Raw genomic sequence first — 22,477 nt, forward strand, 5'->3', positions numbered from 1 at the left:
TTCCTTGTGTAAAGTCAATTTTATTTATTCTGATTCATAGAAGCATTTTTAGAAAATATACTCATTTTCAGGCCTGCAAAATCAGATTAAACCTGTAAGTGATCCACTGACTGACTGACTTAAATACTCTTGAGGAGATGGGAGTGCTAAGTGCATGGTAACACATTTCTCAATCGTCAACATCAGCATACAGTAAAAGCATACTTACAAACACAGTTATCAAATGATATATTATCACAAATAAAAACATGATTGTTAACTGGTAGAGTTACCACAATGGTTAGTGCAGATTTATATTCAGTATGTACATCTCCATTAGAATAAATACAGTACAAACTCACTTCTAGTTATCACAGATTGTCAGTAAAAGACAGGGAGGGGATGAGAAGACAGGATAGCTTTGAAGGATTTTGCACAAATGCATAAAACAACAGTTCATGAGACTACTGGAGAGACGTTGAACTACTGTGTGTGTTTGTGTGAAAGGTACTTTATGTACTGCAGGTCAGAACTCCCCTTATGCCTGAGAAAAAACACAGCAAATCCGACCAGTTAAAAACAGAGAGCATACAGTACATGCATTTTCAGCAACAAATGTTTACATGGATTAAAAGAAAAAGAAAAGCTGCTGTTGGATCCACACAGTTTTAAAAGCTTGTCTCTCTCCAGTCCTCAGTGTTCCAGTCTTTTCTTCCCAGCAAACTTCTCCTGGTCCGCTGGTGACGTCATAACGCATCTCTGTTACCAAGGTGGGGACTTTCATAACCTAAATAAGCAAATACAGTGTCAGGACCTGACTGTAAAGCTGCACTAATCACTATTTTCCATATCAGTAATGGGGTCAAATGACTATGTGTGATGTGAAAGGGGTCGCTTGTAGTGACAAACCCATAGACTATTATGTCCACCTCAGTTCTAAGGAGCATAGTTTTAGCATATTTTAGCTAATTGTTTTGGTTTCAGAGCTTACAAGCTCGGCTTTCATTACACCCGTTTACAACAGCAGCAACATTTTCCATGGAAAAAGCTCTGAAAACCCACTGTATGCTACTAACCTAGCACTAAACAACAGACAAAGTTAGCAGCTAGCTGTTGAACATAGTCAAGTCTATTTTGGATCATTGTTCTCACTTTCTGGCCAGCAAATTAACTGACCACTAACTTTTTTTTTCTTTTTTTTTGTTTTTTTTTAAAATTGCAGCAGGAAGGTGTTTTTAGTTAAAAATCTCCGATAAACCCACTATACACTACCTGCCCATCACAGATGGCAGACAGACAAAGTTAGCAACTAGCTTGTGAAAATAGTGTAGCTTTTAGCAGATAATGAGCCAGAGACTTTTGTCAGACAATGGGGTAAAAGAAGAAGCAGCAAAAAGAAGAGTGAATATCAGGTGGAACAAAATGAAAATCTAAATGGACACTAACGTTGCTCCATATCTGCTGGATGTATAAACAGTTTCCTATCATGTTCACTATATCAACTTCATAAGGAGATAATACACTCACTAAGCACTTAATTAGGAACAGCTGTTCTGACAATGTCAACAAAAACTGAAAATGTATAAACTTCAAAAAAGTAGAATTTATGGCAGAGATGTTGCGTTGGATTGCATCAGATTGCACAGGCGTTCCTAATAAGGTGCTCAGCGGGTGTAGATCAATGTTTTGTTTTAAGCATGTTCTGCTGCCCCACTAGTGGCCAAAAAAAAAAAAAAAAATCAACTGATCCAGCTTCAAGCTTGCCAAACTTATCATTAGGAGCAAATATAATTCAGCACAAACAGAGACAATAAGGACTCTAACACACTCCTTTCACTATTCTGATTTCAGTGTGGCCAGGAAACAAAAATGTGACAGTGCAAGGTGAAGTCTCTGCTTGATGTTTCAGCCTACTTAAAATGTAACCAGACAGAACACAAAGGACCACTTAGGTTTCACACATTCTATAATATGGGCTTTTATGGCACCATTTGTGACATGTGGACCATCTTATTCTCAAAGTGATGGTAATTGTAGTCCCCTGCAGCAGGTTTTTGATATATAGTTCCATATTACAGAGGTAATTGGCAGTGGTTTTGCCATGTCATTAGTGCCCCTTGAATTCCACAGCCTCAGGGTTTTCATCTTCAATGCCAAGCAGCTCAGCGTATAAAGTGATGATGAATCAGCTAAACATGGCTGCCAATTATCTCAATAATGGAATGTGGTATCAAATAGGAATCAGCTCCAATTAAAGTAGGAGTGATAAAAGATCCTTATTTCAGAAATAGTGAAGTTCTCATCTAATAGCACACTTATCCAGGCAGTGTCAGATCTGGCTGCCAGCTGCAATGAGACGTATCTGGAAAACTGCCAAATTATGTCTTTAAACTATAATTGATGATTTCTTTCACCGGTCAGCCATTTATTGAATACCAGAACAAGTATGCATTCGATATGTAAGGTATGACTCATCCATGTGCAGAGCTATGAAAAAGTTTACACATACTTGAGTTTTTGCAAAAGTTAAGTCATACACACTTCTACACAACTTTTTTGAATTTAAACAACTTCATAAACATTAACTGAATTTCTTTCTTTCAGTAGAATTCAAAATAATGATTTTTTAGTCCAGTAAGCTGTGCAAAAACTCAAACTTTTTCCATCACATAGCTGTCATACCACACACATTTGCAGGAAGGGAAACAGATACATACACCTGGTCCCAGCAGGGTAGTCCAGAGATCTGTTTCTGTACTGGGGGAAACAGGGCTTTTTCACAGGGAATCTGCGATCTGAAGACCTCTCCAGATCGTAGGGGCTGTCCCGTTCCATGCCTGAGGGGAAATGGCATGAGACAAACACACATACATAGAGTGGGGCACGGGAACTCAGAAGGGGTTGCAGGATAAGGCAGTAATAGGGTATACAACGAGCAAGCACTACAGGCTTGGGAGCACATCAAATAAGAGAATCGTGCTGCTTTTATTTGATAAAAAATAACAAAGACTTTGAGCCATTGTTATAAATTATGAACAAAAACAGCAAGAGGCCATCACAGCAGAAATCCATGTATACAACACAACAGCATGCATATCGTGTATATCATATAATGTGTGTACATCAGCAGGGGTGCAGCAAACACACTCAGACACACAGTACCTATGTCAAATGAGTTGGACTTCCTGGTGTGATGCGATGTTGCTGGAAATCCATTACGGCCTCCTTCCTCATCTGATTGGTGGAACAGGTATAATCATTATTGTCATCTCATTCTGTCATGTTAATGTCCTTACTGACATCATCAACAATGGACAATACAGATGAACTTGGTGGTTAGCATGAACAGGATTGGCAACTATGGCTAAATCTCAGTCTTTTATTTGAAAAATACATCAAAGCACCAGCCATTCTGTTAAACTGACGTGATTTTTGGGGTGGTAAAACAGTGCACCACTTCTTGGCGTCAAACATGTCATACTTTTTTATTAACCTACCACATCACAATTTCCTACTACTATTGCCGTTCTTTGCTATAAAAATGACATTGTTACAGTACCTTGACTGACAGCAGGATCTGGAGGAGATGCTGCTGGGCTTTTCCTCTCTGTGGTCCCCTCCTCATGAATGATGGACTCAGTAGCAGGCATGCCCCTCTGGTCATTGGCTGCTTCCTCACCTGGACTGACAGATAAGGTTTCAGGAGAGGTCTTGGCCTTTTCCGGAGAGATCTTGTCTTTTGAGAGGTCGAGACCGGGCTGAGGGTGGGACATAGTGTTTGGTTAAGTGATGTATTAGAGACTGCAGACTTCAAGTGAAAGCTAAAAAAGTGTGTCTTCTCCTACTTTCTTCTATTATACACACCTTATTGGGAATAAGAGGACGCTGTCCCTCTGGTCCTCGTGTTCTCTGCTTCTCTTCACGTTTTCTTTCATTCTGGTCTTCTTCTAATTCCAGCCTTCCTGCCTCTTCTGGAAAAACAAACACAGTCCTTTCATTGAATCACCAATGCTTTATAAGAAATTTAATGAAAAGAAGTAAAAACCCTTAAAACAGAAATGCTGACAAGTAGCAGGAGCTCACATTTCATGTGCATGCTGTAATTGGAAATGTAAGCCTTGGTTTGACTAGGGATGAAATTTTTCACAAACCTATACTACAACAATAAAACATTGAAATATAAAGTTAACTTATACAACACCTACAGTTATGGAGTGGGTTGCTTTAACAGTTTCCGTGTTAAGTGTATGCTCCAAACTCGAGAGAGACAAAAAGATATGTGCATGTAGGCAGTTGGCCACCTGTTTATTTGCATATATGCATGTACATATGTTTATATGCTAATGGGCTGTCTGTGAAATGAGTGTGACAACCCATCTCCAGTTAATGAGGAACAAACAGCAGCACCTACTGTTAACCCTTATTTGCTGTCCACATATTGCAGCAAGGTTTTCAATCAGGGGAGAAAAGTGAACACTCCTATACCGTTTCTCCACTTGAAATGTCAATCAGCAGATTTTATATTGATTTTACGGTACAGCCGGTCTTGGCCTCTGGCTGTTATACTGACCTTCTAATTCCCTTTGAGCCAACTTGCCGCGTAGAGTTTTGAAGGTGAGGAGCTTTTGCTTGTTACAAAGTTTACACTGGAAACTAAAAGCAACCCTTTAACAATGGACCTTTACCTGTAAAAGCCCCTATAGTAGCCAGACAAATCAGTCCATTCTTATACTGCAGCTCTCATTAAACTGTTTGACAGACCTGCCTTTAACAAATGTTCTTTTAACAGTTTTCATCTAATGTTTCTAACTTTAGTTTTGTAACTGTCTCATATGGTTTCTTATTAGCTTTTTTCCCAGTGTGCTTTAATTGTAAACAGTGATGCAAAAATGTATCACTGTGGGCCATATTATTGCTTAATTAAGGGCCGCAAAATTATAAAGAATTGTATAATTTTTAACATCAGTGACAAATGTAATATTTTGAAAAAAACTGTAATTAGATGAAACAGACAACCTGCTGTCTACATCATTTGTTTACAGCAATCATACCATGGTATCACAGGTAATTAGACAATGATACACAGAACCTTTAATACAACTTCAGTTGCAGTACCTAAACTCTCCTGCAGGTGTCTCTGCCTCATGGCAGACAGACTGGGCTTGGTACTCTGTGGCGGTGGTTCTGGCCTAGGCCCAGAGGGGGCCATGATTCCACTCTGTCTGTCCTCCTCCAGCTCAGTCCTTGCGTCCGTCAGGGGTACAATCCTCTCCTGCCTGCCTGTCTCCATCTGTCTGTCCGTCTGTTGTTTGGAAGAAACCACGTGGCCGTTAGTCCGAGTATCTGCAGGGGCATCTGAGATGGTGGTGGACCTGTCAGCATCTTGGTCTGTCGCTTTGAAGTCACAGGTGCTGCTGGCATCCGAGTCCTCAATCTCAGCCCCGATGCAGCTGTACACCATGCTGACCAGGTCTGTGGACTGGCCGAGAGAAAAGATACATGAGTCCTCAAACCTTAAAGAGGTAAAACATTCAAATTCACATACCTTTCTATGATATGAGAGGTCTACTGAATCATTTAACTATCTAGTATGGTGGTAATAGGGGTGAGAGTGAAGCCTACAATTAAAATGTATTATTCTAGTGAATTCAATTAAACCAAAATTAAATTAGCTCTCATTTTGCTGGGGATGTCCTCAAATCCCCTCAAGGATCAGCAACGGTCCATGGACTCTACTTTGTGAACCAAAGGGATTTGGATGACTCCAGTTCTCTGTGTGTGTATGTGTGCGTGTATGTGTGCGTGTATGCATGTCTGGTTAGGCAGAGATTTAAAATGGGCCATATAGTCCTCCATACCTCAGACAAGCTAGACAAATCCAACACAGAATTGGTTAGGAATAGCAGGTGGTGGGCACAGCATGCAACTGGGCACTGTGCTATGTCATGTGCAGGCTTGCAATTTGGATCCGTATTTATGAGTTTGATTGGAAGCAGGCGGCATGGCGATAATTTCAATACTGGGTCCCTGTCTAGTTTGTCAGGGAAGTGTCTTTATGCTTTCAAAGGTCACAGTTTGCAATAGAGCAGTAGCCCTGGAGCTAGTAGAGATTCAGTGTCAGTAGCTGCTTGCTGTCATAAGATTTCCAAATTTGGATTTTCATTTGAAGAGTGGTCTCGAAATACTCGCTGACACTGTACCTGTCGTTGGATGAGGCAGGGGGGGCTGGCAGCTCTTATCCCATGCACAGGTACACCCTGCGTGGGCCTGGGTGAAGGCATGGTCCCATTCGCTCCAGGAACAGTGCTCTCTGCCCTCCCGGCGTCCTTAGGGTGCTGAATCATCGAGTAGACGTTCTCTGAGGCGCTGCTGGAATGGACAGAAAGACGAACATGAAAATTTTGATGTGTGAGTCATATTTAAGTACATTTATAGGGGGTTGAAGCTTGAGCTGAGAGGTCAGGGAACATGTGAGTAAGAGTTGGGTGATTTAACTTGCATTCATAATGACTTACCTTGCTGTATTATTAATATACTACCAGTGTTGGGCAGTAACGTAGTACTTGTAATGCGTTAAAGTGATATTATTACTTTTTTCAGTAACGAGTAGTGACACTTCATGTCTTTTACACTTGGGGGTTGATGTGTTGGCTGTCTTACCAGGATTAATGGAGGATTGATATAAGTGTGGTCTCTGCAATCAGCTGATAGACGCTCCAGAGGAGGAGAAACGTGACTCACGGTAATTTCAAACTTGTGTTGTATCTGGCTTGCTAACATTAGCCACAGATACGCCTACATTTAGGAGTCATCTGACGCTGGTTTAGTTCAGAGTTGGAGGGTGTGTCAGTTGTGCAGCTGAGGTCAGGACTTCTTCCAAACTGTTTCCTTCCTGCCTGTTAAACCACAAATGCCTCATTTTCTATTTCTACGTGTTAAATACAGAAGATGTGGCGTGAGGATTTTGAGCTGTTTAAAGGCAACTTTTAAGGAGCCAAAGGCTGAGTAACAAAAGTAAAGCAATTACAATTTTCAAGTAACTTGCCCAACACTGTATACACATTAATATTCCTTATTTTATTTAAAATTAATTTACAATATATAAATAGAGTACAGGCATGCCACCAATTTGAAAAGGCTGAAGGTGGACACATCTTTGGCCTGGATGCTGTTATACTTCCTACACACTCTGTGCTGTCTTAAAAAGACAAAAGAAACGGATGCAGAGGGCAGCCAAGAGAAAGCAGCGACAATCTCTTTGATTGCTTAGCAACTATCTTCATGTAAAACACCACAAAACATGGTAAACTGTTTTAAAAAGCTATTTCTATCTATAGCTGGCCTTAAGATGAGTCATCTGTTCTTTTATTCTTTATTCTCTTTCAGACTGCTGTAGGCTGCTGTAAAACTTGGCCTCTGTTTTAATGGTGAACCCCTTTTCCTTGTTAACCAGAGGAGGCAATTGCGTCACCTGTTTTTAGCTTTGCCACAATTTCTTTAAGTGCAATTTATAAGCACCTCTGTCAGCTGAAACGCTTAGCAGAGTGTTTTTTTTCTCAATTTTGTGCAACCATGTAACTCCTTTTAAACAAAGAAGTTTGCAAAGAGTTCCCACAGAGTGTTGTCCTCTCCCTCAGTTATTAATCTGTGTAATTCATTTTTTAAAATAAATTTGCTACCTTGTACTTTTTTTTTTTCTTTTTGCAATACTTTTGTCTGCTTTTTGACTATGGTGCCATTATGTAACAGCAGATTAAATATATGCAGTGCAATAAATTCCAAGCAAAGGAAAACAGAGACGGTGAAATATTTTCCTCCATTAAAATATTTATGAAGCTATGATGTGACGTTAATGCCCAGAGCTGGATTAACTTAACAGCCTGCTCATTCTCAGGGTTGCTGCACTTAAACGCTACCATTCAGCCCATGTGCTGCATACTTACTCGGAGTCCTGATTAGAGATGGTGGAGTTGCGGTTCTTGCGGAAGCCAGAGAAAATGGACAACACGCTGCGTCTTTTCTTCCTCCTCAGTGACTGGGCCTGATGGAGGGATGACAGCTGACTGAAGGGGAGAGGAAGAAGAGGACATATGGGAGGAGAGATGAAAAAGATTATTGGTAAAGACAAAAGAGTAAAAGGATGGATGGAAAGAGATAAGTACACCAGGATAAGTGTTTGAGGATTTTTTGAAGTCAAAGTTGGACTGCTAATGCAATCAGCCTCCAACCATTAATTATGGATCAATGCATTCTATATACTGTAGATGATCATTGGTTTCCTGATCTCAGTGGTAACAGCTGACTTCATTCCATGTGTTACTGATATTAATGAAGCATTTGACATTAATAAGATACAGATTTTTTACTCTGAGTGGGCCTGTGCAGATGGTTTGATATATTTGACAGAAGGCATTTTGGCTGCCTCGATGACTCTTTTTCATGCACTGCTGGTGGGCAATGAGCACATTTCCATGTGGCCTTGTAACTCTTTGGGAAGTACTATTTTGATATGGTTTGGGTGGCCATAGTGCTATCCAGCTTTAAGTTGCAAATTTCTGAGACATATAAAGTGATATGATGTGCCCAAGTTGCTAACAAATGGCTAGCTTAAAAATTCGTGTCATGATGTGTTGATAAAAAAGAAATACATTGAAAATTGTCTGATCACACAATTACAGAGTCAATAATTGGAAAAGGAAAATTGAATTCACCTCCCTGATTTGCTGTAGCATATACTTCTGTAGCTACTTGCAGTATGTCTCAAAATGCATTTGAAGTCTATGTGAAGCTTATGCTGGTACTGTTGTTTCTACAATTTGTACTGATATCGTTTTTGGCTACAGGCCTAATACAAGGTATATGCAACAGCAGGGTCTCTTATAGAGAAAAATGAGAGGAACAATTCTGCTTGACCCCAGTGCAGTTTAAAGAAAAATTTACTGGAAAACAGGAGGCTGGACTCTACAGTAAACAAGATGATTTATTTTATATTCTGGAATATGTTCTAGTTATTGAATAAATAGAGCCACAAATGAGGTCTATTTTCAGTCCAAATTGAACCTCTCCACTATATTATGGACTTAAGTCTCTGTGCCTGAGTACTTCAGGAGCATGCTGTGCATTCATCATTAATAATATTATACTGTATGTCATGAAAGTTCAAAGGCATTATAGAAGAAGAGATTTAATAGATATTAATGCATAGTACGAATTGCAAGTTGCATACGGGAGGAATACTTGTGTTTTGAAGGCTAGGTGTATATTCATAAATTGCTATTTTGGGCTCAGCAGGTTGATAGGTGTTTGTTTTGTGTCCAGAGCAGACGTATCCAACAGTAACACTGTGCATCTCAAACTGTGAAAATGATTTGATTCACATTTTCATATGCAGTCAACAACCTGATGCATCTAGATACATATTAAGCAGCCAAAGGACTGATATAATTCATTAATTTTATCTGGATGAACTGTAACATGAATTATGTTCTTCAATTCAACACAATGTGATGGAAGAGAGATAATATTTCCATTTTAATTATACTAAGCACATCACATTCAGCAGCGTTGTCTCTTGAAATTATGAATTCAATCTCTCATAATTATGACTCAATATCTTATAATTAGAAATCAAAATGTTGTAATTATGAGGAAACATTTTCAGAATTAGAAAATCTTTGTCATAATTATGAGAAAACTATCACATAATTATGATTAAAAAGAGAAGACAGGACCTTTCACAATCATTTCATGCTTTGAGGCTTTGGGAGACGCTGTTATACACACATGGCACTATCACTCATGTGTCAACACTGCTCAGGTTTCTTAAATTACTCAGTTAATTAGTTCATTATTCAGGTGTAGAGCACATCATAATCTACTTAAACCTGCAGTGGGCAGTGCATAAGGCATATTATCAGCTTTTAATTTGATATGATGATCCTATTTACACAACTGGCAGATACTGAGCAACATAGCTAGTCGCTAACTTTATATTTCTGCCAATGAAGGTACCCTGTGGAGTTTTCTTGTAACATAAACAAAGTTTCTGCTTCCATTCAGTGTTACTCACCAAAATGCATCATCTTACAAACATTTAGAAACCATTACCTTCCTCATAAAACATTTGCAAAGCCCATTTTCTTAAACATTTAAAACCTGCATTGTTTACATCCGTATGTATTGCGTCACCTGTGTGCATGCACGATAACAAAGACAATGGGGACCCAAACGTGAAAACATTGCTCCATAATAGTACTAGTGGTGAAAAACTACACATGGTGCCTTTAATTGCAGGGCAGGTAACATACAATGCCTGCTGCAGCTGGAAACATCACTGTTGAGAGTGCTGAGTGCGAACAAAAACAGTAAAGCTGTGGCCTGTAAAACCAAAATAATGAGCTGAAAGGCGCTGAAAGGAGCTAAAACGCTCCGTAGAACCGACACAATGTCTACACAGGCTGGGTAGCAAAAGCAGCACGTAAGAGTCGTAGCAGCTTCACTCCTCTGCTCGGAGGCCTGCACACAATCACTGCAGTTACTTGTGTAAAATGTCCTTCTAATAATCATTAAGAGATAATTATCTCATACTAATGAGAACTGTCTCACATAATTACAAGATTAAGTTCTTGTAGGTCTCGTTGGATACGCCTCTGTTAGATGTTTAAGAATAAAATATCAGGTTACCAGATTTAAAGCGTGGTTCCCTTAATTGTTTTACTTTCACTCTTGTGTGTGTGTTGTCTTCAGGGGCCACTGCAGCAATGAGATATCTACAGTATTTTTATTAATTGTTCTAAAAGAAAAATGACTGTGAGCTACCTGTCAGGGAGAACTCTCTTGCTGTAGAAATCAGGCAGTCCATCCTCCAGCATGTTGACTCCTCCATTCTCTGAGCAATGCTACACACACACACACACACACACAACAGGAAAGGGATACAATAACAAAAACAACAATGATCAATCCGCCATGACGACAAAAAGCTGAAAGGCTGACAAAAGGTATTATCATTTCAAATGGCTGGCTGGCAAATCCAAATCCACTGCCAACAGAAGTCTATTTGTAAAACAACTCATCATCATGCTGCTCTAACTGAGTTTGTACCGATTTAGAAAAGGCTTTTACAAAGTCTCAAAACAAACAAGCCGCTAGGTTAAAGGCTGCCCCACGGCCCCTGGGAGATAACTGTGCATGATTAACATTTGAGTCACAGAGACACACGCGACAGCTTCCTACTTTAAAAAGGAACTTATTTTTGGAAAGTGCTACTGGCATGGAAAATAAGATGAATAACAAAAGTTCACAAAAAGCAGTCAAGAGATTAAAGAAAACCTTCAGAACTATATATCACTTTCTCACCTCTACAACCTTCTGAGCTTTTCTGCAGGAACACATTGACTGAACTTCATGTTGTATGAGATCAAAAATGGGGCAGTTAAACATAGACCGTGGCGCCACGAGCACAACAACAACTTTCCTTCTTGGTTTCAGGAAAAGGGTTTAGATACCATTTGAAAGTGCTCACCGTGTTAGAATCAGGATAGTGTCAAATCCCATACATTAACTCAGAGGAAAGCTGATCCCTGCCCACTGAAGCTAAGGACAAGGTCAAAGGTCACTGCTGTATCATTTGCCTCATCAACTCACAGATTCTGGAGGAAGGTGCCCTGCTCTGTGTCTCCGCGGAGGGCGTGGCCTGACATGGGTCACGTGGCGTAAGGGAGAGCCGTTGGTGGGAAGGGTGGACAGACACTCCCATGATGCCGAGTGGGAAAGAGGGGCAGAGTGTGGTGGAGCGGAGGGGGTCGGAGAGGAACTGGGCTCGTCACCTAGACCTAAAACGAGGCGGGAAAGGATTGTGACAAAATGAAGATTTCCATGTCAAATCACATTTTGAGTTATGCATGATAACCTGTTTTAAAGTAAGTCTTTGCTTGATTACAAAGAATATACATTACATATATTAATTAATCACTTTTCTAAATCAAATTGAGGACCTATATTTGAAAAATAATAATAATAAAAAGAACAAATGTATGTACTGCGAGGGTTGTAAATATGTTGTGCTATATGAATACTTGGGAGCTCCTAGCTGTGAATCAAAGCAGAAAACTCACTCAGTCTGGTGGAGACGGGACGAATTCTTCTGGTTCTGGAGCTCCGCTTCTTAATAGCCATGGTGTCCTTTTGTCAAAGGAGTTAATTGTATGATGAGTGTACAGTGATTTTACATAGTATGTCAGAATACATTAGCACAGAGAAGAACAACACAAAAAGCAAGCACTACGATTAAAGGTGTGTTATGTGTAGTATTTCAGCATCAGTGACAGAAAGTTTGACCCATTATAGTTTCTGTTAATAATCAACAGTGATTAAATAATGTGAAGTTGGACCGATTTAACCGCTAATCTGTTGGATTGTTATACATCAAAAACAAGAAGATGAGACTGTTCTTCCTGTAAAAATTGGAGTAAGATTGGAGTTCTGGCACATGCAAAACAGGTAAAAGGCTGAATGGCTGAATGACTTTCAAAATATGCATCCACTTCAGGACATGAAAGAACAAATTCAGGCTGCTAAAAAATTATAGGGATTATGGGAAATGTGGTCTTGATTTTGAGAAAGCGTGTCACTCATAGAAGTGGTGTGGAGCAGAGGATGGCAATCTTTTTGACCCTGGTCTATTTTTACAGCAATTACAATAAACCAAGGTGTGTATGTGCACACAGTGGTAACATATGAATGTAGGGCTGCAACGATTGGTAACTTTCATTTTCAATTTATATACTGATCTTTGTTTTGATGAATTGATTCATTCTATGAATCTATAAAATGTCAAATGAAATATTGCCCATCTCAAGTTCCTAGAGCCTGAGATGACATCTTCAAATGTTTGCTTTGTCCCTGTAACGACAGGTATGGTATTCAAAGGTAAAGCAGCAAATTCTCTCATTTCAGAAGCTGGAAATAGTGAATGTTTGGCATTTTTGCTTGAGAAATGACTCATGTTATAAAATTTGAACTGTCACTTACTATCCCCAGATTGATGCCCAGGTCTTCATCAGGGAATTCCAGAGACTCGACTATTCTGGACTGTCTGATCGTGCGTCTGCCCGTCCCAACGTCATCCCAGCGTTTCGCCTGAGACACCTGCCGCAGCTGATGCAACACACACACACACACACACACACACACACACACACACACACACACACACACACACACACACACACACACACACACACACAGACACACACACACACACACATCAAACACATGCACGATAATATACACACTTTCACACACAGTGATGACACCTGAAACAACATCCTTCAACACAGTCTCAGAGGAGAAGAGTGTCTGCCTTTGTAACCAAGAAGCTCACAAACAAAGCAAAGGGTACTTTGCCGTTGTTTGCATGAAGTGTATGAATAAAATACAAGTTCTTGATTATCAAAGCAGAGTGAGACATGATAGAGGACGAACTTGCGCTGCAGCAAAACAGAGGAAAATGAGATGGAGCTGTGGAGGCAGCGAATGGAATGCAAAGCAGAAAAGAGCAGGGCAGGCGCTGTTATTGCCAGAAATCTATTTCTGCCTCCTTTCCGCTGGCTTCATTTTAAACAATTTGATTATATGGAGAGGAAGACCTGCAAGGTCTAATCACGTCCTTAACAGACTCAAATCTTGTTGTTATGTTGTCTCTCAGCACAATATTCTACAAAATCTGCTCTATACTTAAACCTTCATCCTGATATGGTAATGACAAAAAGAACAGCGCATCTTCATATAATTACGCACACTAGAAATTCAAGATGACGACCTTTTTTGACACTCAGAGAGATTTGTATCAAAAACTTTTAAAAGACATTTTAAAAGAGTCCTCCAAAATGTTAGAGGAAGCTTTTCATGAATGATTGTAGAATAATATCGAGTTACTGCACTTGATCCCAGTGGCACTACTACTGTACTGATTTTTAACTCACTTAACTGAACCTTAAAGTAAATGTTATAATCTTGTTGAGTGTTATTGAGATTGAAGTGCAATCTCAAGCTTTTGGGCTGACTGAAAATCACTGCTCTACACTGATGTGACTGGAGGCAAGGATGTCTTTATTTTGCAACATTTTATCAATATTATGTGTGATCTGAGATCAACTGTTGTTTGTACATTGATATCTATAGTCCGACTGGAGGAATAGGTGCTTTGACAATTCAATTTTATTCCATTTTTGAGTGCTCATATAACTTCAGGACTCATCTTGTGATAACAAAATATATAAAGATTATTTTTTAAAGCTGCAGTGGATAACTCGTGGATTATTATTTCTATAGAAATAATAAAATTAATTGCTTTTTTTTTTGGTAGGCTGCAAGAAAATATGTTTGATTCAGGAAACCTGGTAGCTCATTTCCTCTGGTTCTTTAAAAGAAACATTTATCTTAAAGTGTTATATGTGGAAATGAATCCAACCAATGAGAAGAAGTCTAAGACAGAGGGCCTGGCTGCATCCAGTCAGTCACTTGTAAGCTACTTTTGTGGGGAGAAGCTTGGATCAATTAAAGTCATTATTTGAGTTGGATTGAATTTCCACACATTTGATCTTTGTCCTCTCAAAATTACTTTTTGTCAACTAAAAAGGCCCTAAAAACCTATTTTCTCAATCTGCTTGAGCTGAAAAAACACACAATTTTCTGCCACAGTTGGAACAAAATGGCCAAAACAATCATACAACAATTTAAAGCTGAAGTCTGTAATGTTTTGTGGTGAATATATTGTTATAATTGATCTTTATAGTGGAGTGTGGTAAAGAAATCTATGCACACCCCATTACACTCATATGCCAATGCCACATAATGTCATCATGTCCATAAATAATGCAGTATATTTGTGGTGACATCAGTCTGTTGGTTGATAACATTTCACATTTTTTACTTTTAAATCAAGTTGAAACAACTCTGTAAACGATGTTTCATCATCTTCACTGGAGAGTTGAAGATTTCTGCTTTCAACTGGAAGAAACTATTTTTTTTCTACAGTTCTACAAAGAAGTCATGCAGTAAAGGGATATTACCAGTACCAGCGTTTTATGAGTGGTGTAGAGCTCTTGTAGAATCTGATCCACGATGGAGTTGGTTAGATAGGAGACAACAGACAACTTCACCTCCCTGACAGGAGGAGAAAGAGGGAAAACAGAGGAGGGAATAACAAATAATGAGTCAGTATCTCAGCTAAGGTTCTTTTTCTTGACTTGACCCTTTTTACCAGCTCTCTTTCTTACTCCAGGGCTCTGTTGATATCCTCAGCTGCTCTCTCCATCAGGGCGTTGCGGATGGCCGAGCGAGGGATCGAAACTTGTTCGGAGATGGACGAGAGGGGCGGGCTGAGCCTCTCAGCGGCTGAGCTGGACATCGGACACAACTCGCGGCACAGAGACACCATGGAGTCCACCACCACCTTGACACGAATGCACCGAGACATGCATCACTACACAACAAATCACACCTTACATACATTCTCAGTATATTCCTGTATATGTTTCCAATGCGAATCCATTTATGTTGAATTATTCATTCTCTGTGTTTTTATCTGCTTGCTTAAATTTTCATTGACCACCTTTATTTTGACTTGGTATCTTTTATTTATCTGCAATGCTGCAGTAACAATTGATATGATCTGTTCATACCTTCATTCAGGATCTTTAACTCTTTCACCAGTTCAAAATACAGTTGCACAAAAATTACCCTGCTGATGTTTTGCACTTTCATTGATCTTGACCTTGCAAATTAGAAATGTTACCTTGTGCATACTAACAACATTGGAAAGTACAAACCGATATGGAAAATTAAAAAGTAAGTTTAAATTCAATAGAGGGTTTCCCATATTTCTCCTCAGGCTGTGCTGATTTTTTTTTCATCATTTGACTGCCTTGTGCTTCTGAATCCCAATGGGAACAAAACGGAACTAAAAAAATGTTAAACTGTTCTTTCCTTCTGAATTTAAATACTGCATTTCTTTTGAAGTCAGCATACCTGCGCCACACACACAACCACACGCTATTAATGGGCAATTTAAATGCAACTAGTCCAGAGCTCCACCACTGTTCAAAATACAGATGCATCAGGGAATGGCTGTTTCTGGCCTACCTGCAGTTCCTTGTCGGCAGCCTTCGCCAGTTCCCCGGCCAGAGTGTCTAGTCGCTGTTTGACGGGGCCGTCCACTGACAACACATGGGCCAACTCACACAGGGACGGATACAGCTAATACACACGCAAACAGCAGGACAGGGGAGAGAGGAGGTTAATTATCAAAAATAAGAGGACTCATTAGGCAGAATGTCTCCTTTCTGAAAGTTATATCACTCTATGTATTATATTATTGGATTATTGGTTGATGTTGCAGCAGGTTGAGGTGGAGCTAATTTTGACTGCATTATATATAGTTGGTTGGTTTAACAAAATCATCATATTTTATAAGCTAATCATATATTTTATGAACCACTTTCTAATCGCTTAATTTCATGTACACAGTATTTTCATTCATAAGCCATTAAAAAGAACACATTTTTCATTGCTAGGTTGTGAAAAATCTCTCTAGCTGGTGTCCATCCTCCTCCCAGGTGTGTAGCTGTGGGTAGGCCTGGTCCCACCCACTTGGCACTCAGGCCCATCCAATCGGAAGGCTTCCTTTTTTGCTGGATCATCCATTGAATAGCAGTCAATGAATACTGTACTGTAAACAAAACAATTCTTGTTTCTTCTTGTTTACCATATGTTGACAATGTTAGGTCAGATTTTTTGAATGGCAGTGCATTTCGCAAATGTCAAAGATTGCGAGCAGCCCCTCCTCTTTCAATCAGCGTAGTCCGCGCATTGAAATTCCGCTAGCTAGCTGCTTGCTTGCCTCGGTCTTTTTGGTGACAAGGCATTAAATCAGCCCACCAGCTCACACTTTTCCATCGCTGTGGAAGATGCAGAACATGAAGTGTTTGTACAGCAGCTGAAGAGAAAGGTCAGAGCATACAGGGCCTTTCCATCACTTGTTGAGGTGCTCGACGCATGCCCCGGTGACATATTTCCCAAAGTGAATCGTCTCCTACGGGCCCTCGCCACCCTACCAATAACAAGCTGTACTGTTTAAAGACTCTTTTCCGTCAGTCTGATGAAAACTGGCATCAGGGCATCAGTGATGACATACAGACTGAACTCCTTTGAAAGAGAACTGACTGAATCGTTGGACTATAATGATATAATTTCAGTGTTCAACATCAAGCCCCGTCGTCTCCTGTTGTAATCATAAAAAGTGAGCTAATTTACCATTTAGGACTGTAGCAGCCTGTTGCCTATTTCAATATTATTGTTTATTGGGTGTAGTTTTTATTGGGTGTACAACTAGATTTTATGCTGATGTTGCGGCGTCTGCCATCTGTGTGTGTGTGTGTGTGTGTGTATGTGTGTCTCTGACATAGCCTACTTTCGGGGACAAATTTCAGACTAAAGACCATTAACTGGGGACGGCTGTGTGCGCGTGTGCGTGCATGTGTGTGTTTTATGTGGCTGCTGCGCCAGGCGATGTTCAAGTGTCATTTTTAATGTTACTGAGCATGTTGGTGCCAGTGTACCTCTATCCATACGCTTGATTAATGATGCTGTTGCGTCCGTCAGCTGTGTGTGTGTGTGTGTGTGTGTGTGTGTGTGTGAAAATGTGGCCGCCGTGCCAGGCTATGCGATGCTGTTAATGTTCGTCTCCGTGCCTGTAACATTACCTCTGATGATGTATAAGGCTTGCATGATTAAACTGTGATGCATGCAGGCAAGTATAGTTGTAATGGCCTATTTTGGTTAACATATGCATTTCAGAACCTATTAAGTATGATTGGTCTTGCATGGGCCAGGCCCACCTGATTTTCTCTGTGTCCACCCACACTGTGATTTCTGCCTACGCTACTGCCTCCTCCAGCACAACACTCGCTTTACATTTTCTCACACTGAAATGTAAGTGTTTATTTGTGTAACCTTTTAGCTTCCGACTGCTACTGCACAAGCATTTGTTGACTTCATTTTTTATTGTTAAGAGGATCCCCATTCATTTCCACTGATGCAGATTGGTAATTTGAATTCATGTATAGCTGAGTATATGTAGATAAAAATGTTTGTATGAATGTGTTTGTCTTTGTGTACTTATCAAATCTCAAATTAAAAAAAACAAATGTGCAAAAAATGAATTAAAAAAATAAATGTAGATGAGTATAAAGTAGAATAAAATGGAAACACTTTTGTAAAGTACAACATAGTTCAGTACTTAAGCATTAACTAAAAGGATAACTGAAGTATTAAGTTACTGATTCCATGATTGGTTAAAATATGTAAAGAAACAAAAAATAACTAATTCTCACTTTCTATGAGTACTGTACTGACAAAGTGTGATTTGTGCCTTTACCACACATCTTAAACATCTAAAACGGTTTAGATGTTTGTGTGACATCTAATTTACAGTTTAGATGTCTCACACACACAGAAAATAAAGCGGGAGCCTACTCACAGCTCTCGAGTTCCTGGCCTCTTTGAGGATTTGTCTCGCTGTCTGCACCTCCTCTCCTTCCTCATTGCCTTTGAGGACACACACCTGCTGCTGCACCCGCACACACAGACGCTCCATCACCTACACACACACACAAACACACACAGAAGAATGGATGTACACAATTAAATACAAACACAAGACAATAAGTCTACTATGAAACTAAAAATCTTGACACGTTTAGAATCATGTGCACAAACACAGACACATTTAAACAGACACACACCTGTTCAGCGGTGCTGGTGACGAGGCCTTGATGCAACCTGAGAGCCTGCTTCTGAGAGAAACGCTGAGTCTGGTTATTCCTAAGCAGGGCACGCTGGATCTGTCTCACACACACACACACACACACAGGAAAAACAAACAAGGAGAGAGAGAAGTGGAGATGACAGGTGTTTACAAAGCACAGTGTGCAGGAGACTGTAGACAAGTCCATTTGCATGGTAATAAGGTAACTGGAGAGACAGTCTTGATCCCGGAAATAAACGGGATGCCTTTGATTTATTTTCTTGACTCAGCAGGTGGAAGCGTTCACTCCTTAATCATCTTGTGTAAAGAAAGATGGAATCAAGTATTCCTCAAGGACAGGACTTAGGAGCTTCACAGACGAACAAAAACCCTCACCTAAATCAAACTTAATACACTACATACTCAGTCAGAGCCATAAATGATTCATTAGGCTAGTAGCACTATTGTTAATGTTAGAAAGAATCTGCAGTAAAAAAAAAAAAATAATGCTACAGTGATGTTCAAATATGTTGTTGATATTTTTTCTGGAGATGTTTTAGAAATGCTCCTTTAGCCTCCACGCTTCTGGCGAGGCGAGATGCTGTGTGTGATTGACTGACAGCTGAGCCGGCAGGGAAACAGAGTTTGACATGAAATGTAAACAGTCTTGCACTGTTAACTGCGGCTTACAAGCCAAGTAAGTGACAGACAGCAGCAGTGTTGAGGAAACATGACCACACAAATCTGTATCTAAAATGACAGAGCCGAGTTTTAAAGCTGTTTAACAGTTGATGAGCTAATTAGCTATGTCTTCTGCCTAATGATGTTAGCAAGTGTCCATATGGACGTTTGTTTATGGACTTTAACAATTCAAGGTGCAAGAAAAGATATGTGTCCAAAAAGGCAAAATAAAGCAGACACTGCTGCTTAAAAGCTAATGTTTGTTGTCAACACATAGTCTGCGTCTGTGTCACTCTTGGTTACAGCTTAATGCAAATGTAGCTTGAAATACAATATTGGGATTGGCTATATGCAAAGAAATCATCATCTACTTAGACATTTAACCACACACCATCTAATATATGCATAGACAGGGGCGCCAATATAAGAAGAAACAATAAAAAATGTGAATGTCTGCCTTTTTTCTACTGATTTCTCTTACAGGAAATCCGAGGTAATTGAAAAAGCAGTACATGCCTCCATTGAGCAAGGCTCTTAACCCCAAACTGGCACAGTGGAGCTATTCAGCGGCCAATAGATTCAAATAAAAGTTTCAATAAAATGTCTTCAACAAAGACTTATACTCTTTTTACACCAAGGACCCACAGTTAAACCAAGCCTTTTATACAAGAAGCAGTAGAAGATTAAATTTTCTTGATTAAAGTCATTAATCGCTTCGTCTAATAAATGTCAAAAAGAGTGAAAAATGTCCATAAAAGTATTCTAAAGTACATGGTGATGTCTTCAAAAGGTCTTGTTTAATCCAGCCAACCATCCAAATCCCAAAGATACTCAGTTTATTGTCGTATAAGATAAAGAAAAGCAGTAAATACTCACATTTGAAAAGCTTGTTTGGCATATTTACTTGAAAAATAAATCATTTTTCATTTTAATTAATTATGAGGTAACACTTCACTCCCCCTGAGTCCCTGTATTTAGCATTTATAATTAGTATTCAAACATTTAATAAATAGTTTATAACTCACTATACAATTACTTTGCCCTTGAAGACATTTTGTATAGTTACAGTTGCTTGCAAATACATGTATTAACACTTATATCTGCCTACAAATCATTCAGTGATTGGGGAAAAAATAACACAGCAGGAGCAGGCTCTGTAGAGGATGGCAAGTCCGCTAGCTGAGAAAGCTAAAGTAAAAATTTAGGCATTCCAGCCCTCATGGAGAGAGTGGGGTTTTCTGTTTCAGAAGGACCGTGCTGTGTGTACTTTGTCTTGAAAATGTTGTTAGCCGAATGTCGAGTGTTAAACGCCACTTTAAAACCACCAGAAAACTTTCAAGGATGAGGCAGACAATGCTGAAATCATCAAACCTGCAATGTCCAGGTATGGGAAGCAAGCAAACATCCTCAAAGTCTTTGCCACAGTGAAAAATCGTGCTACTGAAGCAAGCCATCGCATTACTCATTGCATTGCGAAACATGGAAAGCCATTCACTGATGCCGAATATATTAGGCAGGCTTTCCTCAGTAGCTCATAGGTTTTGTTTGATGGCTTACCAAACAAACAGACAATAAAACCAAAAATTAAAGACATTCCCATGTCAGCAAGAAGTGTTGACCAATGCATCAAAGAAATAGCAGGAAATGTTGGCACGCAGCAGACAGCTGGTTTGAAAGAAGCCATGGTATTTTTGATGAGAGTGTGAATGTGAATGACATACCACGTTTGACAGTCATGGCAAGATACTGTGATTTGACTGTAAGGGAGGAGCTCTGTTGCTTAAAACCAATCCCTGAAACAACAAAAGTTGAGGACATAGCCAAAGTTTTTATGGAGCATTTTTAAGGAGCAAGGGATTGACATTTGCAAGATTTTTTGCAGTGACAACAGATGGTGCCCCCGCCATGGTTGGGAAACAGAGGGGAGCTGTCACATTGAGGAACAAGTCGGTCACCCTATCATGAAACTCCATTGCATAATAAATCAAGAAAACCTCTGTGCAAAGATGTCAAATTCAGATCTTAATGAGGTCATAGCTACAGCGGTGAAGGTTGTTAACTTCATAGTTAAGCAACCTGCTCTGACAAAGCAACAGTTCCAGTCCTTGCTGGAGGAAATGGACTGCCTCCCTCTCCACGCAGCGGTTAGGTGGCTAAGCTGCGGAGGTTTGTCAGCTGCTTTGATGCTATAAAGGCCTTCTTGGTTGAAAAAGGTCAAGACTATCCAGAACTCGAGGATGAGAAGGAGGTTGTGAAACTTATGTTGTCACAGATATTAGGTGCAGGGCAAAGTGTTTTGGACATGTTCGACAAATGGACGTCTTTTGTTGGAAAACTGGCAATTTTTTCAAGCAATGTTGATACCTCCACTTTCCGATACTAAAAACACTTAAGGGAGCTGTCTTCACCTGCTAGATATCTCTACTGGAGAAGTTCAGCTGTCTCTGGAACACTGCATTGGCTTTGCTGACAGTCTTTGTATCATATCTCTGTGAGCAGATATTCTTGCACATGAAGAGTGTGCTCAGCCCCTCCCGCAGTGGTTTGACAACTGATGACTCCGAAGCTTGTGTGCAACTTAAAGTGACTAAGTACGACCCCCAGATAAGCAAAGGAAAACAGGGCCAGGAATCACATTGACTGGTAGGCATCTGAGTATTTGTAGCACATATGACTTGCATAATGGAGTTCTTTGTCTCTTTTTCTCCTCTCAGATGTGGATGTTTTCACAAGGATGGCAGCACTCTTGTATAGTGCTCATATTTCTATTTGTTACACTTAACTCTCCCTTTTTGACATTTGCTGCCATTGTAACACTTTGTAAGTGAGGGAATGTCATTGAAAGCAGTATGCTGAAATGGAAACTGTGCATATAATTTGTAACCACAGGGGGTAAAAAAAAAAAATTACAGCTATTTGTTAAGTTTATTGGTGATGAACAAGATTGGTGGACGGTTAATGATTTCAACTCAGATGTGGATGTTTTCATAAGGATGGCAGCAGTCTTGT

General features: G+C 39.7%; 1 protein-coding gene across 3 annotated transcripts in view; it reads right to left on the reverse strand.

Moving 5' to 3' along the window:
- carmil3 (capping protein regulator and myosin 1 linker 3) overlaps nt 1-22,477 on the reverse strand; it is a 77,532-nt gene continuing 55,055 nt past the window's right edge. The window contains exons 24-40 of one of the 3 annotated variants that reach the window (XM_044368736.1): nt 18,786-18,884; nt 18,521-18,640; nt 16,126-16,239; nt 15,261-15,436; nt 15,054-15,147; nt 13,012-13,137; nt 12,096-12,162; nt 11,626-11,813; nt 10,798-10,877; nt 7,923-8,042; nt 6,180-6,345; nt 5,095-5,458; nt 3,844-3,950; nt 3,539-3,737; nt 3,142-3,213; nt 2,697-2,816; nt 1-766 (exon numbers count right to left, since the gene is read on the reverse strand). In XM_044368736.1, coding sequence (XP_044224671.1) covers nt 726-766; nt 2,697-2,816; nt 3,142-3,213; nt 3,539-3,737; nt 3,844-3,950; nt 5,095-5,458; nt 6,180-6,345; nt 7,923-8,042; nt 10,798-10,877; nt 11,626-11,813; nt 12,096-12,162; nt 13,012-13,137; nt 15,054-15,147; nt 15,261-15,436; nt 16,126-16,239; nt 18,521-18,640; nt 18,786-18,884 — 2,253 coding nt within the window. In that variant the 3' untranslated portion in view covers nt 1-725. Of the gene's footprint in view, nt 767-2,696; nt 2,817-3,141; nt 3,214-3,538; nt 3,738-3,843; nt 3,951-5,094; nt 5,459-6,179; nt 6,349-7,922; nt 8,043-10,797; nt 10,878-11,625; nt 11,814-12,095; nt 12,163-13,011; nt 13,138-15,053; nt 15,148-15,260; nt 15,437-16,125; nt 16,240-18,520; nt 18,641-18,785; nt 18,885-22,477 lie in introns of all 3 variants that reach the window. The other 2 variants (XM_044368738.1, XM_044368737.1) reach the window with 2 other exon arrangements.

This window comes from Thunnus albacares, chromosome 12, assembly GCF_914725855.1.
Source record: "Thunnus albacares chromosome 12, fThuAlb1.1, whole genome shotgun sequence".
Classification (NCBI taxonomy): Eukaryota; Metazoa; Chordata; class Actinopteri; order Scombriformes; family Scombridae; genus Thunnus; species Thunnus albacares.